Source organism: Ambystoma mexicanum, chromosome 10, assembly GCF_040938575.1.
Source record: "Ambystoma mexicanum isolate Mex_15411 chromosome 10, UKY_AmexF1_1, whole genome shotgun sequence".
Classification (NCBI taxonomy): Eukaryota; Metazoa; Chordata; class Amphibia; order Caudata; family Ambystomatidae; genus Ambystoma; species Ambystoma mexicanum.
In genome coordinates this window covers 62,139,252-62,158,454 of record NC_090932.1, presented here as the reverse complement: position 1 = coordinate 62,158,454, position 19,203 = coordinate 62,139,252, and the positions used below count along the sequence as shown (strand labels likewise).

The following is a 19,203-nucleotide window of genomic DNA, read 5'->3' as shown; positions in this document are numbered from 1 at the left end:
GTGGGGCCTGGAGCCACCACACGTGCATGAGAAGGTGGGGCCTGGACCCACTTGTCATCTTCCTTTGATCTGGGGAAATCCATTCAGCGTGTTTTATGAAATACCTGAAAAAGAGCCGAAAATGACCAAAATCTGATCAACTCATTTAGATCCATTTCGGATCTACAGAGCTGGGCAAAATTAATTCTCATTGGTTCCTTCAAACAAGGCCCCTCTGATTGGCTAGGGATGAGTTGAACAGTTGCTTAGTAAATTCTGCAGTAGAGAAAAAGTAGCACACACCAAACTTGGAAAGGAAAGGTGAGCTTTTTAGATGCCCAAAAACCTAGAAAGAATGTTTGGTGGAGAAATATTTTTACCTGAGCATGGACCTGGGGAAAAGGAGACCTGACGTTGTGTCTACAGACAAGGGGTGGATCCCATTGACCTGGAGCAAGACCCACAGTCCTCACTGGGGTCCACAGATCCACAGGGAGGACTGAACCCATCAGGTAGACCCTGTGGATGGTCTGATCTGGGTGTGATCTACCTTTTTGGGACCAACCTGGTACTCTGGACTGGAGTCTGATCTTTGCCTGTGCACACATAGCTATGTCTAGGGATCGCATGGACGTGCAGTGGGACCTGTGGACCCAGAGTCGGGTCTAAAGTGAGTCTAATGGATCTGTGTCACCAGACCCAGGTCTCAGCCAGTCTATGGATATGGAGCAGGGTCTGAAAGGACCAGGAACCTGGAGCAGGACCCAAAGAGCATTGTTTGTGCCCATGGACCTGGAAATAGGTAGGAGATGGTTATGAGTTAGGTCTGTGGACACAAACCGGGGCCTGTGGACCTGGAGTGGGGCCTTTTTCCTTTGTCTGCCCACCCAGAACCCAGTCTGTAGATCCAGAGTTATGTCTGTTCGTTGTGTTTTGAGTATGGTTTTTATGTTTTGGCCCACAACCAGGACATCTATTCAACCAGCTGTCTGATATGCAATATCCCACATGCCCATATCTCTGTTTTAGAACAGTGATTACCTATGTGACCTTTCCAGCAACAACCTTTTCACTTAATCTAATGCCTGCTGTCACTATGCGCTTTACTGACATGTTCACTACTGGTATGTCTGAACACTAGCACTACTTTTACCAACACTTGGGGTGGACACAATTTTCTGTTTGAAAACCTTTTTTTCTGAATCACTCTGGATTCGGCTGCAGGAAACACAATGGGAAGGCATTCTGCTCGCCGGCAGACGGAGGGCCCGGAGGAAGCATACTTGCCAGAACTCCCTGCATTCTAGCCACACACATTGGTCATAAGCAGGGCTTCTCTAACCAACCAAAATCATCTGTGGAGCCAGAGGTGATCTGGAACATTCTGGGCATTGTGGTTTGAAAGACCACAATGACATTCCATTCAGTCTAGTAGCCAGTAGCTGTAAGGCCTCTCTTGGGCATAGCAAGCAGCCGGGGCAGAAGGTGGCCCATTTCTGCACACATCCTTCTAAGTGCATTTTGCCTACAGACACTGGGGCATCAGTTGTAAGAACTCACACTAGTTGTAGAGGATGAAATGAAATGATGGATGTTTTGAGTTTATTGTGCCCATAGACCTGTCCATGCTGGTTTTGACAAGGCCTGCTGTGCTCAGGTAGCAGGTTGCACAATGGCACATGCAGAGGTTTTCTCTCCCTGCCAGACTTGCAAGCCATGACCTGCATTGCCCTAAAGGTATGGTCCATAATACTAGGCTTCTAGTAAAGAATGTACTAATGAGGAGATTGCATGCCCCAGTGCAGTGCAAAGCCAGACCACTCCACACCATGCCCTTTAGTATAGTGCTCAGTGAGTTGCCTCAGGAACTCAACAGTAAAAACTTGCAGAAGTAGTCAAAAGGAGTGTACGCCATGCAAGAAGTAACACAGATTTATTCAGGGCCCCCAGACGAAGCTGGGACAGCAATATTCAAACAGAACGCAGAACAGAACTACAGAAAAGGCGCTGTCAAATTAACACCCCTAAATCAAAAGCTTTTCTAGTCATCTAAACTAATTAACATCAATCATTTTTCAATATTGAATGTCTCCCTATAAGAAGCTGATTGGTCAAAGCATATCGTACCCCTATATAATGGCATATATTATCTTCTATGATTGGGTCCCACAAACCTTACGACACCACACCTAGCTTCCCTTTGTGAGCTTACAATCTAACCCCCAATTCCCGCATCATAGTGCCAATTCATTGAAACATTTGAGATGACTAGCAGAACGTGTTTCATCTGTCCTGGTCATCCCATTTACATTCTCATGAGAACGTTTTCTACCATGACACTGTCAGAGCCTTGAACCAAGAACACGTTAACATGTAAATGTTGCACATTAAGAACTCTTCAAGCTTCTTCCCAGGCAGAAATGTATTCAGGGGCAATTTGAAACCGCCACGGGCTTCCTGAAACCGTCAGTAGATCGGGCTTTGTAAATTAATATGCCAACTTATAAAATGATTGTGCATTCATTGCCGTTTGGCAGGACCCATGACCTCTGGCTTATGACATCGAAAGTAACAAACATTGTTTGGTTCCCACTGTGCGATCCTCGGATCCTGGGTTTTTGCAACTGCTGAGGCTTCTAGCAAATTTGAGGCCTGTTTGCCGTGGCTCAGCCTAATCCTAAATTTTGTATACTTACCTGTGACCCATCTTTATTATCTATGGCTCTTTAACCTGAGATACTGTTTTTTAGGGCATTCTCCAGCCTGGTTGAAATTATTGTGTGGGTATCAAGGAAGCCCCCTCCCCAAACAGAGTACTACTCCCACAGCTGATAATTGTGCACACTTTTACCACGCTAAACTTGCATTTTTACCACAATAGAATGGAGGTCGAAGGGTGTGATCCATTGATTACCAAAGTGTACCAAGTGAATTAAAAACACTTGACATTTTTTGAGCCCCTTAATTTAGACTAGGTGGCAGATGTAGTATTAGTGGTCGGCATAAAGACCAGCATCTTGCTGATTGGCTGGCCAGTGGGACTTATCTGATGGTAATGCCAGTGATCATATGCCTGCCAAGCCCCATCAGCTCTGCCAAGATTCCTCAATCCACCTGTCATGTTCACCTACTCTGTCCTTTGGCGCCTAGCTCCTCCCTTGACACCTAGATCTGTTCAAGATCTCAAGCCTGCACTGCCCTCCCTCACACACCCACTGTGAAATTCCTTCTTTCATATAACCTCCTACATTATGGTGTGTTGATGTCATTGGGCCTCATTACGACCCAGGCGGTAAGGGGTTTACGGCAGCGTTAACAGCGCCGACCCTTACCGCCTGAGTACGAGGTCCCTTAGCGCCATGGCGCTTTTAACACCTGCTTTTAGCAGGTGTTAAAATCCATGGCGCTAAGGGACCATGGAGTTAATTACGCCACCGTAATTTACGGTGGCGTAATTAACGCCTTCCCCAATCCCATTATGCCCTATGGGGCAAAAATGGGAATGGGGAAGGGTACATGGGGATTGGGGACTTACCGCCCCCGACAACCTCGGAATGGGGCGGTAAGTCCGCCAACCACCATGGCGTAAACGTAGTTTACGCCATGGTGGTAAAGTCACGGCCCAGGCGGTAACTTACCTCCTGGGTCGTAATGAGGCCCATTGCCTCCACACCACATATAGGGCCACATGTCCTCTGCTGCTATTGATGTTCTGTCTCCTGCTTCTCTCCCACTGTGGCCTTCTCCAGTGCTCCATCTAACCTCAGCCCACCTAATCAGTACCTCTGGACCCTGCGGCATACACTGACTGTCACAGAGTACTAATATCTCAAATCGCCTGGCAGCTTTACAGGGCAGAATAGTGCCAAGGCATATGCTAATGCAGTCAGTTTGGTAAGGCTTGTGACTTGAGCCTCAGGCTGCTACTGGCTGGTAACACCCCATACTCCCTTGCTTATTGTTTAGTTAAGATCTGGCCACGGGCGTATTTGGTTTGGATTGTGGCATGCCTCACTCTTCTCCAGCCAAACAGACTTTTCAGAGATGCTGGCCTCCCAAAGAATCTCCATGCTCTATATTTTAGAAACATCTGACTGCACGGCTGCTCTGCAGCACTTCCTACAGGGCCAATTAAAGTCTGGTCCAAATGTTAGCCTACATTTTACTCAACCGGTTTTAAAGTTGCACAACTCGAGACTCAGACAGTGTTTGTTTTGTTTTAAATCAAATGTCTATCATCCTAAAAAGATTAATTTTACTCAGCAAAATAATACGGCAAATGGTGTAGTTCATCCTAAATTATTTTGGTAATTTATAAGCAAAGTTTCAAGTTGTTTTCTGTTTCCCCATAGTAACAGCAATACAATGCCCCCCCTTAACTTTTGCCAAATGCTTTGTCATAGTGTTCTGAAGGCACTGCATGCAGTGATATGTTTCGGGATATCTCACCTTCAGCAGGGCTACACTTCTGAATAGAAAAAACATCTTCTCCAAATGTAGATCCCCTTTAAAAAGATAGGTAATAATAATAATAATTAATATCCCAGGCACCCATAGCATCACCAGGCCACTTCAACATCCCATACTTCCCCCCTCTACTGTAACCTTGGCCTTATTTGAACTTTAAAAGAGGAAAGTGAATCCTCATGTGAACTTGAGATATCAAGCACTTTGAATTGAAATAATAAATATTTTTTTTTTGCACAAAAGAAAGAGGTTATTGCGATACCTCGGGAGGAGTGACCGGGAATTTCATCAGAGGTACTGATGTATTGTTATGGAGCTTATTTGAACTTTCTCAGGAGCTTTCTGGATGCTGCATTTAACTAGAGGCGGCATTTACAAAATACATGGCCTTCCACCATATGGTTTATTTTCATGCCCTAGAGCCATCGCAAGACAGAATAGGACCGGATTCCCGAACAAGCATCAGCCCAATTCTGAAAGGGTGTCCGAGTGAGCTCATCTCAGACACACTCATTCTAATGCACCTTTTTCTTCCTTTAAGTACTTGTACAAATAAGGGGGAATTTCAGGGAATTTTCAGGGCTTCCGAATTCACCAGGATGCACTTTTAAATGCCGTGAAATGAGGGTCATCCCCCCTGCGGATTAGCAACCATGTGGTTGCTGGGGACCTGTCACACATTAGTGCCGTGAGCGGGCTCCATATGCCAACGTATGCATGGGGCTGGACAGCGCGTCTTTGCGGCACTGGCCTGCCCCCTCCTGCAATGCACAGGTCACCTTTGGGTATAAGGTGACCAGAGCATTCCTAATAAAAAACACCAATGAAGCGAGTCCATCTCCGTGCTCCTTTGATTTACACTATTTTTTGAGAATCTGGTCCTACAGGATTTATTTGAAGGTTAGTGAACATGGTGAGTGGCCTTTACTCATGAGCAATGGCATCTTCGGTGAGTTATGAGACTTCCGCTCACTGAACAATTTAAATTAATATTGACTTTATACACCTGCATACAATGTCTGTTTAATGGGATTCTGTGTTTGCATGTTTAGGTTGCATGATACTAGTAACCTGTGAACGTGCACACCTTCTAACCCCCCCCGCCCCCACTGCCGAGTTTACTTCAACACATCTCTCTCTTCTTATATCACACCTTTTTCTGGTCAATGCATCCTAAGCAGACTAAGGTCCTGCTGCCCCTGGACTGGATTTAATGCACCCTGAGCTGACTAAGGTCCTGCTGCCCCTGGGCCAGATTCAATGCACCCTGAGCAGACTAAGGTCCTGCTGCCCCTGGGCCGGTTTCAATGCACCCTGGGCCGGATGCAATGCACCCTAAGCGGACTAAGGTCCTGCTGCCCCTGGGCCAGATTCAATGCACCCTAAGCAGACTAAGGTCCTGCTGCCCCTGGGCCGGATTCAATGCACGCTGTGCAGACTAAGGTCCTGCTGCCCCTGGGCCGGATTCAATGCACCCTGGGCTGGATTCAATGCACTCTGAGCAGACTAAGGTCCTGCTGCCCCTGGACTGGATTCAATGCACCCTGAGCAGACTAAGGTCCTGCTGCCCCTGGGCCGGATTCAATGCACCCTAAGAAGACTAAGGTCCTGCTGCCCCAGGGCCGGATTCAATGCACCCTAAGCAGACTAAGGTCCTGCTGCCCCTGGGCCGGATTCAATGCACCCTAAGCAGACTAAGGTCCTGCTGCCCCTGGGCCGGGTTCAATGCACCCTGAGCTGGATTCAATGCACCCTAAGCATACTAAGGTCCTGCTGCCACTGGGCCAGATTCAATGCATTCAAAGCAGACTATGGTCCTGCTGCACCTGGGCCAGATTCAATGCATTCAAAGCAGACTATGGTCCTGCTGCCCCTGGGCCGGATTCAATGCACCATAAGCAGACTAAGGTCCTGCTGCCCCTGGGCCGGATTCAATGCACCCTAAGCAGAAAGACTAAGGTCCTGCTGCCCCTGGGCCGGATTGAATGCACCCTGAGCCGGATCCAATGCACCCTAAGCAGAACAGGGTCCTGTACTTTGAACCCACATGCTTCTAGGATTTACACTGGGAACTCCGTTTTTCATTTTTCTAGGAGACCTTCTGACACATATTTTGTGTGTTTCTACTTTAACTCGGAAAACAAAGTGTTCTCACAGAACATAAAATGTCACCTCTGCCACTTAGGGCTTGAATTTGACGTTGGGCGATAAGGAACACCGCACAACAGGTTACCTGCCGGAATTGAATCATAACATTGAAGTCACTGAGCTGTTTTATGGTTTGAGTCAGGAATCTGTAACCTTGGGCTCTCCAGATGTTCTGAACTACATCTCCCATCAGATGTACACAACATAGGACATGATAAGACATCATAGGAGTTGTACTTAAAAGAAATGGAGAGCCAGATGTGCAGGCCCATCTTTCGGGGGGAAGGGCCACCTGCTTTTTCTTTATTTACAGTGGTTAAGACTAATGAATGTGTCAATGAAGTGCCTAAAGTTTCTACAGCACTTACAGTTAAAAGGCTAATAGAACTGGAGGCTTTTACCAGTGTGGTGTAGGTACTCATGCAGTTTCAAGTGTGTGATTTACAGAATGTATGTGCAATGACAGGATGCAGAACAACAAGATTGTAAAACAAGAACAAATGCAAAATTTTGGGGCAAGTTTGGAATTGTTAAATAGGGTAACCTAGAGTAACAGCGTAGATGATAAGTGTTGGAGTTTGAGGTCAGTGTCCAAAACAATCTGCAGATTGCCAGCCTCAAGGGACGGGTTCAGGTGGCTGGATGGAAATATTATGTTATGTTAGCAGGCTTTTATAGTGCACCAAATAGCCCCTGTAGTAGATTCAGAGCATCTAAGCCTGTCTATACAGTTGCGCGTTATGCCCCTCCAGGGGTAACCTCCAGACCTTAATGTGCTGGAGGGAAGCAAATGAGCGAAGAGAAGAGAAAGGGAAAGTGGTATTAGATGCTGAACTGGGTAACCCAGCCCTTTAAGATGAGTCGAAATACCCTGGAGATAGATGGGGATGCAGATTTGTATTCATACATCAATAATCGAAACGACTCAGGTAGTTGGCAAACTGTTTTAATATCAATTATCTAAAACAGGGAGTACAATGAACATCAACGATCACGCTTGATCCACTTACTCAACGAGTATTATAAAAAACGTAGCTTATGTCCTAAAAACTTGTCATCATTGACGTTAACCTTCCTGTTACTAACGTCATCCTATTTGGAAAACTACAAAAACCTACGAGTGGCGGCGATAGGCTCTGAGTGAACATCTTGGGATACGTTCCATATTAGTCTAAGAGAGTAAAACTTATGTGATTGGTTACTTAACATCAGGTGGAGCAACTAAGCCCTCCCCTCAAAATGCCCATTATGAATGTCACTAAATGGAAGACATCCCATTGGCTACACAAACTATAGGACCCCTAATTACGCAGTCCCCTACAATTGGTTGGCACTCTAACTTCCGTCATTACTTTTCCACCTGCATCTTGCAGCACGCAGGTGGGACTTCCAGGTGCTGGTGAGCTCGTTTTAACTATTGCTTACCGCCAAGTAGCATAATCGTCCATCATCACCTCAGTGGTCTGCTGTCAATTAGGGCTTTGAACATGTCCTTGGGAGTGTTCTTAGCTCTGGAGAATTCAGGGGAGGGAAGGCATGCTCTGCCCTCATGCGTAGGTGTGACCATCTTCCTCATCCAACTTCATTCTTCCATGTGACTCAAGAGCATGGAATTGAGCTTTTGGTGCATTAAAATACTATTTTCTAATAGACCTCTGACATCTTCTTTGTTTTGTCTATGCCTCCTGAACAGGAGCTTCGTTCTTTCACACGATTTGTGTCCAATGTCAGCATACTCCAGTCTGAGAAGATGATGGCTTCTTGGGTTCATCCAGCCTCGCCTTTCAGAGATTCACTTTGTAATTCAACTGTTTTTAACTGTGACACACTAGAAATGAGGCCTTCTTTCTTCCGTCCAGCACTGCTATAATAAGTAGTAGAAACATCCATCCTTTACTTGTCCATATACATATATGTACACCTTGGCCCTTGCCGCAATCTATTCTCTATAAAGCTAGCTTTAAGAATACTTTGTCTGCTTGCGTTTCTTTGCATCTGTACACGTGTAAAATGACTTGATATCTTTATCATTTCTGTGGCATAAGCTTCTTCACCTTGAGCCTGAGATATCACTTATCCTTGGTGCTTTCTTGATGTCTTATAGAATAGCTTCACTCTCTCATCTCTGCATCCTCTTATGCACATCAGCTCAACTCTGTGTGACGTCACCATTCATCTTGACCATTCATTTGTTCTGCTTTCTGCAGAATCTTGTTTAAATGGCCATCATATTTTCTTGTATGCTGCCGTGATTCTCCTAGGTATCAGTATCGCCAATGGCACTGCAATATTTTTACACTCTGGCTCCCAACATATAGGCAATATGGGCTAAGTGGTTTTGGTGGGGGTACTTGGCTCCTCCTCTACACCCCCCCATGGGTGATTTATCAACCACTGTCTCATCATCCTTCATATCCAGACATTGAGGTCTGAAGTAACACTTCTTTGGTATCCATATTTTTATGACTCCCTTCAGGCATCCGGCTGATTTGACATGCTCATCTTTGTTCCATGTCATGAGCCTGCACTGTCCACTTGGACTGCAGTAGATCCACCATCCCAAATATTTCTTATGGTTCTTTCTTTGGATACAGGAACTTTGTTCCTTCAGGTGCTTGGATACTGGCCTTCACAAAGTCTCTGATTTCTTCATCTGTCAGGTCTTCGGCCTTCCATCGTGGTTCAACATCAATCATGATCTTCATCCCTATGGCTTTCTTTGAAGTCTTTTTGCACTTCGAGATTATTATCTTGATCACACAGAATCCAAGCAATATCATTATTATCAGGGCTCCAAGCAACCTGAACATGTCTGCCATCCATTGTGGAACCCATGAGAAAAGAGTTCCAAACCAGTGGTCATTGGCAATGTCTTCTACTTCAGCTAAAATCTAGCCATGTAGCTTCATCAGCATGTCTATGGCCTCCGTCAGGGTACCATTCTCGTCATCATGAGACGTGCAACATGATTCTCTGATTTTTACACAAACAACTCCATCCATAGCTGTGATCATGTCCAAGACATATCTGTTCTGGAGAGTTATCAGTCTTATGGCTCTCATCTCTTCTCTGATAGCATTAAATCCCTTTATGGTTGTGATGACCGTCTGTAGTAATTCCCATCTGGTAATCTGCAGCCATTTGGTATTTGCTCCAACTTGGATACTTGGAATGAAGATCAGTGTAAACAGTGAAGCTGTCCGGCTGAACAATCTGTGTTCATATGGAATAGTGTCAAAGGCTTCTATTGATTTGGCTGAGAAATAGTTCTCTCGCTTTATTCTTTTTATCAGCTCCACAGATCTCTTCTTTTTTAGGTGAGCATCTGCTTTCGAGAAACTGTCAAGATTCAGGTTGCTTTTCGGAATCACCAATGCTGGAACTTGAACATTCACTATTGAGCAAAGTCCTCCCCAATTCTCTGGCAACTTTATATATATCTCTGGCTCCACAATCCCAGTAGTGATCCATCATCACTGCTGTTCCAATCTTCATTCCTGGTACATCAAAGATCCGTCCATAGTTCTGATGTTCTCCCATTTTCCTTGTGCCATTGTTTCTGAAGCACAATTTAACTTTTTCCAGAGGTACTATCTGCAAGGGTCCTCCTCCATCTTCGACCCAGGTCAGTAATTTAGCAAGCCTTGGCCATAACGGTTTGCATCCATTTCACAGTATGTCAACTCTCTCTTTATAGAATCCAATTATTACCCAGGCTCTACAGATAACCACTCCTTCTTCCCATCCATCTGGAGAAAGCAGTGATCCCCAGATCTGCATCTGTCCTCTGTTTTTACATTTTCGAACATCTTGTGCAGATTTTTCTGGACTCTCAAGTCTTTTGTTTACTTCTCATCTGATTCCAGCTCCATTTACTCCAGGCCTCTCGTATCTGATCACGTGATTCTTGGTCTGAGCTCTGTCTCTTGTCTTGGAGTCTTGCACATAATCATCTTCATCTGGATCTGTCCATTCAGTTGCTCATTTGAGGTAGGCATCTCGGCCCAAGAACTGGCCTCTTGTGCAGCAAGGTGCTATATGTGAAAGGCAATGCGCTGTCTGGACATCTATTTCAATAGCTATGAAGATGTTAGACTTCCCCATAATTTAAGGTAGGGGTGCACACACAAAGCATCCCTCCTTTGAGGTTCTTCTTCCCACTTCCTTCATATGTTGATACCAGATGTTATTCCCCAAGTGTGCTGTACTGTCCAGGTAATCATTTAGCTCAGTATGATCCTCCCTGGCATCCCTCTTGGATCTCATTCTTCTCTTGTGACCTTCTATAATTATCTCATGAATTAAGTCAGCATAACTTCGCCTTATTGGATTAATCATAGGAACATTTGTCAGTGGACTGGGGACTTTTACAAGTGTCATCTTTGTAGGAGAAATGTCTAAAAGTTTATTTCTATCCCAGAATTTCTGTTTGGCCTTAGCAAAAGCGGGCCATATGGAATCTGCTATAATCTCTGCATGTGACCTTCCCCCAAAAGGTAACTCAGATTTGTCTAATTAGGGAGTAGGAACATTCAGGCCTACTTCTGTAGTAGGTTCACTTTCTAACACACCCTTTTCTTTGTTTCTCCTGTGGGGCCTGTTTCTGGTGTCCAAAAATAATCTCAAAGACACTTTTGGCATGAGTACGATGGTTAGTGACAATTACCTCAAACTCTGGTAATGTTTCATCAATCTTTTAAACAGGAATAACTACATGGGTTCTAGGCAGCCTAGTAGTTCCCACGTCTGTATCCTCCTTCTGCTTAGGAAGACTCACAGACGTCTTTGCTCCATTTACATCTATGTAATATGATGTGCGCAATGTGAGTGAGAGCAGTATTATTATGAACAGAATGCAAGCATAAATAATGCACAAATATGAAAACTTGTAGCATCGACTTTTTGGACAACGTGGAAATCTCTCAGGATCTGGTATGATGATATTGCTATTAGAACTGCCCCTTGTTATTAAGGAAGGAAAAAGTAAAATCTTTAATATTCCAACATTATGCACCAATTCTGGAAACTGCTGATTCGATTCTGCAACGGTCTGTAAACAGCTGTCCGCTCACTGGATGATAAATACGAACTCCCAGTGAATTCCTCTAATCGGTCTTTCACCAGATGACATGATGAGCTTCTACCAGCATGAAACAAGAATTTGTTCTAGCCAGCAACCCTTGGATCTGTCCCTTGGAGGAAAGTTTTACTCGGATCTCAGTGTTCTCTCGGAATATGTGTTCACTTGCACTATGATGTATCTAAAAATTTCATTGAGTGCTGCTTTATTTCTTGGGTCTCTTAGGAAAGTTCGAACATCAGTGTGTCAATTAACGAGCTGCGGACATTCTTTGATCAGGTAGTAAAACATTAGGCTGACCAGTCTGTGTGCATTGTCAGCTGATATGGGCATTTGCACTCTCACCACTGTACTCAGGAAACTGGAGGACTTGCTCAATGATTGCTGTGAGCAATCTCCTTACGATGAGACCCTTCTTAGGATCTTGCAGGAAAACATAAATGCTAGTAGTTCTCCCCACAATTGCAGGATATGTGTGCAAAATTACCCTCTTCCAATTGCTGAAAACTAACTTAAGAGCTGGCACATTTTCTTCTTCTCAAGGCTTAAGCGTGCCTCAGTCCAAAATTAACACATTTCTGTGACTCATGACCAAATAACTTCTCTTAACTCTTTTATGATTGACTGAAAAGATTGTTTGAAACAAGCCACAGTCCAATGAACTCTTGATCTTTTACTTGACAGCTTCTGCATCCTTCTTCCACATAATAGTCCTAGTCCGCACGTTCTGAGGTTCTTCCCCGATGCTTTCTTCCAAAGGGGGCGAGCGTAAAGGGGTTTCTCCAGCATACATTTTGACATCACCAAGAAAATAAATCCAAGCACGTCTGCCCGCACTTTGACTGCAGATGCAGTGACGTCCTCTACGATGAACGGGCCAGTAAAACGAGGCTCATGCCACTTCCTTTAAAGTTATGGATTAGGACTGCATCTCCAGGGAATAATTTGGGAACACAAAGTTCTTGAATTCTACTTGTTGAGGCATCACCTTCTGTGTTCTGTATTGACCCACACCCTTTTCACCGAAGCTGATCTGAAATGACATAGATGCTTGAAGTCATACAGGTACCGTAATCAAGTAGCTCCAGTCCTAACAATTCTGATGTTGGCTGGGCATCACTTCTACCTCTGGATGGAGGTGTGAGGGATGTCCTCATTCGCCTCCCTGTCACTGTCTCATGGGGGTAGGATGGTGGTCCGAACCTGGTTGTTTCCTCAATGCATATAATGCCTGTGGTAGGCAATGCAACCACCCTTAATTCAAGGTAAGCTTCAACTTGGCTATTCTTTCTTTAAGCAAGCCATTGAGCCTCTCGCATATTCCATTTCCTTGTGGATGATAAACTGAGGAAAACTTGTGCTTTATGCCAAGCAACAAGCTTATCTGTTCAAAGATTTGGTTTACAAAATGAGGATCATTTTCTGATCTTAATACTTCACAAATTCCCCAACTAGGAAACACTCCTGGTACTAAAAAAGTTGCTGCACAGGTGGAATCTGGGTGTGTACATGGACCAGCTTCAATCCACCTTTATAAGGGACAAAATACTACAGTCATGTATCTATATCCATTGCATACTTGCAGCATGTCGACATAGTCGATATGCAAATGCTGAAAGGGGCCATTAGGTATATGTTTGGCATACAATGCAATTCACTACATAGAATGCAATGTGTTCTAACAAATTTGGTACGAACAAATCCCCTGCAATAGTTGCAGCGAGGTTCTCTCTAGTGTGTGGCAGTGTAGTATAGCTGTTCCAGCGCCACCCTTAATAAGGCTGGAGGCATCACAGGTTTTCCAGTGCCGTCTTGTCACCACAGTGCTTCAGAGGGGTTTAAAGACACCCTCTTCATGTCCACAAGTTTTTTTCATCTTGGGGTGCTTCCCCCTGAACCTTTATTATTTGTGTCCTGGACAGAATGCTATAACATTTGGACACACTCATCATTACCACAATGCTTTCATTTACATCAGGTGTTTCAACATTCATCATTACAGAATGTGAATAAGCAGCGTGCTTGGCCTCATCATCAGCTGCTTGATTTCCACGTGAGATAAAATCTGTCTTATTAGTGTGAGCTGCCCATTTAATGACTGCAATGCTTACTGGGAGTTCCACTGCTTTAATAAGCCTATCAAATAAGGTGACATGCTGCACTGGAGTGCCATTGGCTCGAGGTAGCCCCTCCTTTTCCAACGTGCTAGACCTGAGTGAACAATCAACGTCATGTAGGCGGAGTCTCTGTACACTGTTATATCCTGATCTGCATGTTTCTGTTACCCTCACCTGGTCTCTGCAGGGATGTTGAGGCACAGTTGCAGCCCTTGCTGGAACTGGCTTCCCTTGGTCAGGCTTCTTCCCCTGCTCTTGTGTTGTGGACTGCGCTTGTTGTTGTCACTGCCACTGTTTAATTATGATGGTGAGCTCTCCGTCCTGCTTCTCACTGCAGGGGCGCTTTAAGATAGACCGAGTTTCTTCACTGGTCATTGTGCGTGACAGCCCAGACCGGCTGTGGCTGAAGCACTCCAAAGGTAAGTATCCTTTCAATAATTAATATTGTCCATATTCTTTTGTAATGTCTTTCCTTGATTAATGTCTATGGGCCTCATTACGCGGTAGGCGGTAAGGGTTTACTGGTACCGGTAAGGGCACGGGTACCGGTAAACCCTTAACGCCTTACTATGAGTTCCCTTTGTGGGACCCGACCTTAACGGCTGGTTCTACCAGCCGTTAAAGTAGGGTGCAGCAAAGGGACCTCAGTGCTAATTACGGTACCGCAATTTGCGGGACCGTAATTAGTGCCTTCCCCATTCCCAATATGGGGCAAAAATGGGAATGGGGAAGGGCCTTGGTGAATGGGGAATTACCGCCCCTGCTCACCTTGGAGTAGGGCGGTAATTCCGCCATCCACCAAGGCGGGAACGGTAAAATACCGGGGGCAACCATGGCGCTAACAGCGCCATGGTTACCGCCTACCGTGTAATGAGGCCCTATATCTTTTGTAATGTCTTTCCTTTTCCCCAATAGGTGATATGAGGCCCAGCGGTAGTTGCGGTGCAAGAAGCGAGCCCCAATGGAAGAAAAGCGAGTTCACGATGTCCCAATAGGTGGTAAGTTTGGTTTTAAGGTCAAGCGCGAGGATTGGTCTAAGCGCAACCTTAGCGTAATGTCTTTATCGCTTTTCTAACCTTGTTTTGTCTTTTTCTCTTGCAGGGATTGTCTGGCGATGTCGGACTGGAATGCATTATCCGAAGATCTGCCGGCGAGTGAAGGAGGCCTGGATCCGTGATGATGCTGGCTGAAAGTGGACTCCCGAGTAACTGTTGTGGCTGGGAGCCGGAATCAGGTAAGGATGCGCTCCGACTGCGGTTGCTGCTGGAATCAGGTAAGGATGGGCTCCGAATACGGTTGCTTCTGGAATCAGGTAAGGATGTGCTCTGACTGCGGTTGCTGCTGGAATCAGGTAAGGATGCGCTTCAGGCGGCGGTGAGCGTTACGCTGCTATAAGCAGACTAACGTGAAGCGCTTGCATGAGGGTGGGGCAGGCTTAAATAGCCTGTCCCAGCCACGCCCATTTGTTCTGACTCGAGGCCCCACCCTGCCACTCCTAGAGGATGCTGCACATGTGGCCCAATTCTCTCCTATGGGCAGGCCTGACCTGGAGGCATGTGGAGGACCTGCAGGGGAAAAAACAGCATGTGCACCAGAATAAAAGTCTGCACAGCATACTTTCTTATGAGCCTGGCGGCAAAGATGCCCGGGGTGGGTCCAACTGGACCTTTTATGTAGTGGAGCTTGTGGTTCTTGCCCAGTGGCCATGACAGCACTCCCCCTCAAGGCCCCTCTCATGGGTGCTCTTGCTCCTGGTCCTGGCTTGGAGGGGTTGTTGCGATGGAATTGCCTGATGGAGCATGAACAAATTCACTAGGTTCCCATGTACGGTCTTGTGGTCCATAACCTTTCCAGTCTATAAGGTAGTACAGTTTAGATCCCATTATCTTGGAATCTAGAAGTCTTGACCTCGTATTCCGGTTCTCCTTCTATGATGTCGGGCTCGGGCAGTGCCTCAATCCGAGTACCTGGTTTCATTGGTTTCAAGAGAGAAACATGGAACACCGGATGGATCCGCATATTAGATGGTAAATCTAATTTCATGGCTGCAGGGTTAATTATGGCTTTGATGGAATAATATCCGGTTAGAGATACCTTAATATACATAGTATTAGTAAACAATTACTTAGAGAACTACTTGGTGAAAGCTTTTTCCTAAATAAGTTGATTTATATAGGAATATAGAGCCATTTCTTGAAAATGATACTAATTGACTGTCTATTGACAGTAGCCTGAGTGTGCAGGGGACGCGAGAAGTCCACAACCTGTGGGTACCCTCCCTCCATTTGTTTTCTCAAACCCACAACCTAGTGCCAGAGTTGTGTTACTCTCCTCTGCACCTCATGACTCACCTAAAAACCAGTAAACAGGTTCATTTCTGATCTTTTCATTGTGCAGATGTGTTCATTTCTTGCCTTTGATGGATTAAGGTCCCAGGTACCTGGGACGGAAGGCTTGTGGTCCTTTCAAGGGAATGTTCTCGGGTGCCAACCAGACTTTATCCCCGACCTGATAATGTGGAGCCTCTCTTCGGTGTCGATCTGCAAATTATTACTGTTGTTCTTTGGCTCTGGTCAGATTTTCAGCTGCTTCTTTATAAGGGTTCGAGTGATAGTTTTGTGAAAGGCTGTAACTGCTGGCATTTCTAATTCGTCAAGTCAATCAAAAGTGGACGTTCAAGGATGTCGACCTTGCATGGTATAGAATGGGGTCTGTCCGGTGCTAGTGTGGATGGAATTATTGTAGGCGAATTCGGTCAACCAAAGGATGTTTTTCCAGGACTCCTCAGTTTGTTGTAAAATACACCTCAGGTATTACCCCAAGGTCTGGTTGGTCCATTCCGTTTGGTCATCGGTTTGGGGATGATGACTCACGGATAACTGGAGATCAATATTGGCTATTTTGCAGCACCTCCCCCAGAGTGCTGAGACAAATTGTGTTCCGCGATCTGATATCAACACCGATGGGAAACCGTGTAACTTGACAATTTGCTCCAAAAACACGATGGCAAGGGCGGAAGCAGTGGAAAGCCCCTGCAATGGAATAAAATGGGCTATCTTGGAGAATAAGTCTACAATAACCAGCATCGTGTTAAATCCGTTGCATGGAGGAAGATCGGTGATAAAGTCCATAGACAGCGTATGCCATGGTGTTGGTGGTACTGTCAAAGGACGTAGTAACCCTGCTGGACTTAACTTCTGAGATTTGTGTTGCACGCAGACGCCACAGGTTGCAATGAATTGGGCAATGTCTTTTCTCCAGGTTGGCCACCAATAGCCCTTTTGTATTTTAGCTTGAGTCTTGGCAATCCCTGGGTGTCTTTCCACTAATGATTTGTGGTATTTTGCTATTATCTGGTCTTGTAATTTCTTGTCCTGAACATATAGAGGGGTCATTAGAGGTTGGAGGTAGCCATGGTGCTTTTAGCACCATGGCTACCCCCTTACCGCATACCGGGTCCGGGTTCCCTGAATGGGGAATTACTGGGCTATTCCAACCTTGGAGGTCGTGGTAATTCCTCATTCAAGGAACACAGACCTGGTCCTTCCCCATTCCCATTTGAGCCCCCATGGGGCTCAATGGGAATGGGGACCATGCTAATAACGGTCCTTTTATTAACGGGCCCGTTATTAGCATGCTGGTTCTTTAGCGGCTCTCACTAAGGGCGCCTGGAAAAACCAGCTGCCCATAGCAGGACCTGCTAAAGGACTTCGTAATGCAGCGATAAGGGGTTAACGGCACCGCACCATTACTGGCGCCGTTAACCCCTTACCTCCAACCTCAGAATGAGGCCCATAGTCTCCCTTGAAAATAGGGTACATCATTTTTGATGGTGTATTGGTCTCCTCTAGCTAGCCACTCCTGTTGTGCTGTTTGGTTCATCTGAGATTGGAGATCGGTTTTCAAGGCCTCCAAACAGGCGGTTGCAGTGATTTGATTTTGGATCCGTTCTTCGGGAATGATGGCACAGGCTCTGATGTGGTGAAAGCTTCTTTGTCCTCACCCATGCATGACAGAGCGTCTGCTTACCCATTGCGTACTCCTGTTGGGTAAGTAATGACAAAATCATATTCTGCAAAAAAGAGAGCCCAGCGAAGCAGGCGTGAGGATTGGGCCTTGGCATCTTCAAGTATTGTAGATTACGGTGATCTGTGATAACTGTGACCGTGTGTCTTGCTCCCAAAAGATAGTGGGGGTCACTACGAGTTGGGAGGTAAGGGGTTAACAGTGTCGGTAAAGGTGCCAGAGCCATCAACCCCTTAGCGCCCCATTACGAGGTCTCCTTGAGGGACCCGCTAAGACCACCTGGTTTTACCAAGCACGCTTAGCGGGTCCTGCGAGCAGACCAGGTTCCTAACAAAGGGCCCGTTATTAACGGGCCCATTGTTAGCACCCTCCCCATTCCCTTTGAGCCCTATGGGGGCTCGAATGGGAATTGGCATGTACCTTGAATACATGCCTTGAATGAGGAATTACCGGGCCCTCCAAGGTTGGAATGGCTCGGTAATTCCTCATTTAAGGAACTCGGACCCAGTACCCGGTAAGGGGATAGCCATGCCGCTAATAGTGGCATGGCTACCTCCTAACTCGTAATGACCCCCATTGACTCCGTGGCCTCATTATGACCCAGGCGCTAAGTGTTTACCAGCGCCATAAAAGGCTGCAGCGCTGTTAAACACCTAGCGCCTAATTACGAGGTCCCTTTGCGGGACCCGACCTTAACGGCTGGTTTTACCAGCTGTTAAAGTAGGGACCCGCAAAGGGACCTTGGTGCTAATTACGGTACCGCAATTTGCGGTACCGTAATTAGCGCCTTCCCCATTCCCATTGAGCCCAATGGGGCAAAAATGGGAATGGTGAAGGGCCATGGTGGCATGGGGAATTACCACCCCGCCAACCTTGGAATGGGGTGGTAATTCCCCATTCCGCCATGGCAGACTCCGGCATCGACCATAGTGCTAATCGCACCATGGTTTTCCGCCGGGGTCCTAATGACGGCCCATGTTTTGAAGGCTCCCTTAATCGCTATCAGTTCCTTGTCAGTGATTGCATAGTTCAAATAAGGCGCAGAAAACTTACAAGACCAAAATGCTATGGGATGTAATTGCCCCGTGTCAGGGTCCTTTTGCCATAATACCACTCCCATGGCTACGTTGGAGGTGTCTGTTTCGACCACGTATGGCAAGTCTGGTTGAGGATGTCGAAGAACTGGTGCTGTGGTGAAGGCAAGTTTTAGCTCCTGGAAGGCGTTCTCTGCTTCGGGAGACCAGAAGAATTTCTTATTTTTTCTCAGTAGGGAGGTAATTGGATGAACTATTGGTAAAAACCTTGGAATAAACCGACAATAAAAATTGGCAAATCCAAGCACACTGTGTACTCCGTTTGTGGATGTTGGTGATGGCCATTGAAGGA

At 45.9% G+C, this 19,203-nt stretch overlaps 1 protein-coding gene across 1 annotated transcript in view; it reads left to right on the top strand.

Moving 5' to 3' along the window:
* Positions 1 to 14,981, top strand: part of LOC138492811 (mucin-4-like) — a 50,914-nt gene extending 35,933 nt beyond the window's left edge. The window contains exon 9 of the mRNA XM_069620164.1: positions 14,893 to 14,981. Coding sequence (XP_069476265.1) covers positions 14,893 to 14,981 — 89 coding nt within the window. The remainder of the gene's footprint in view (positions 1 to 14,892) is intronic.
* The last annotated feature ends 4,222 nt before the right edge of the window (positions 14,982 to 19,203 follow it).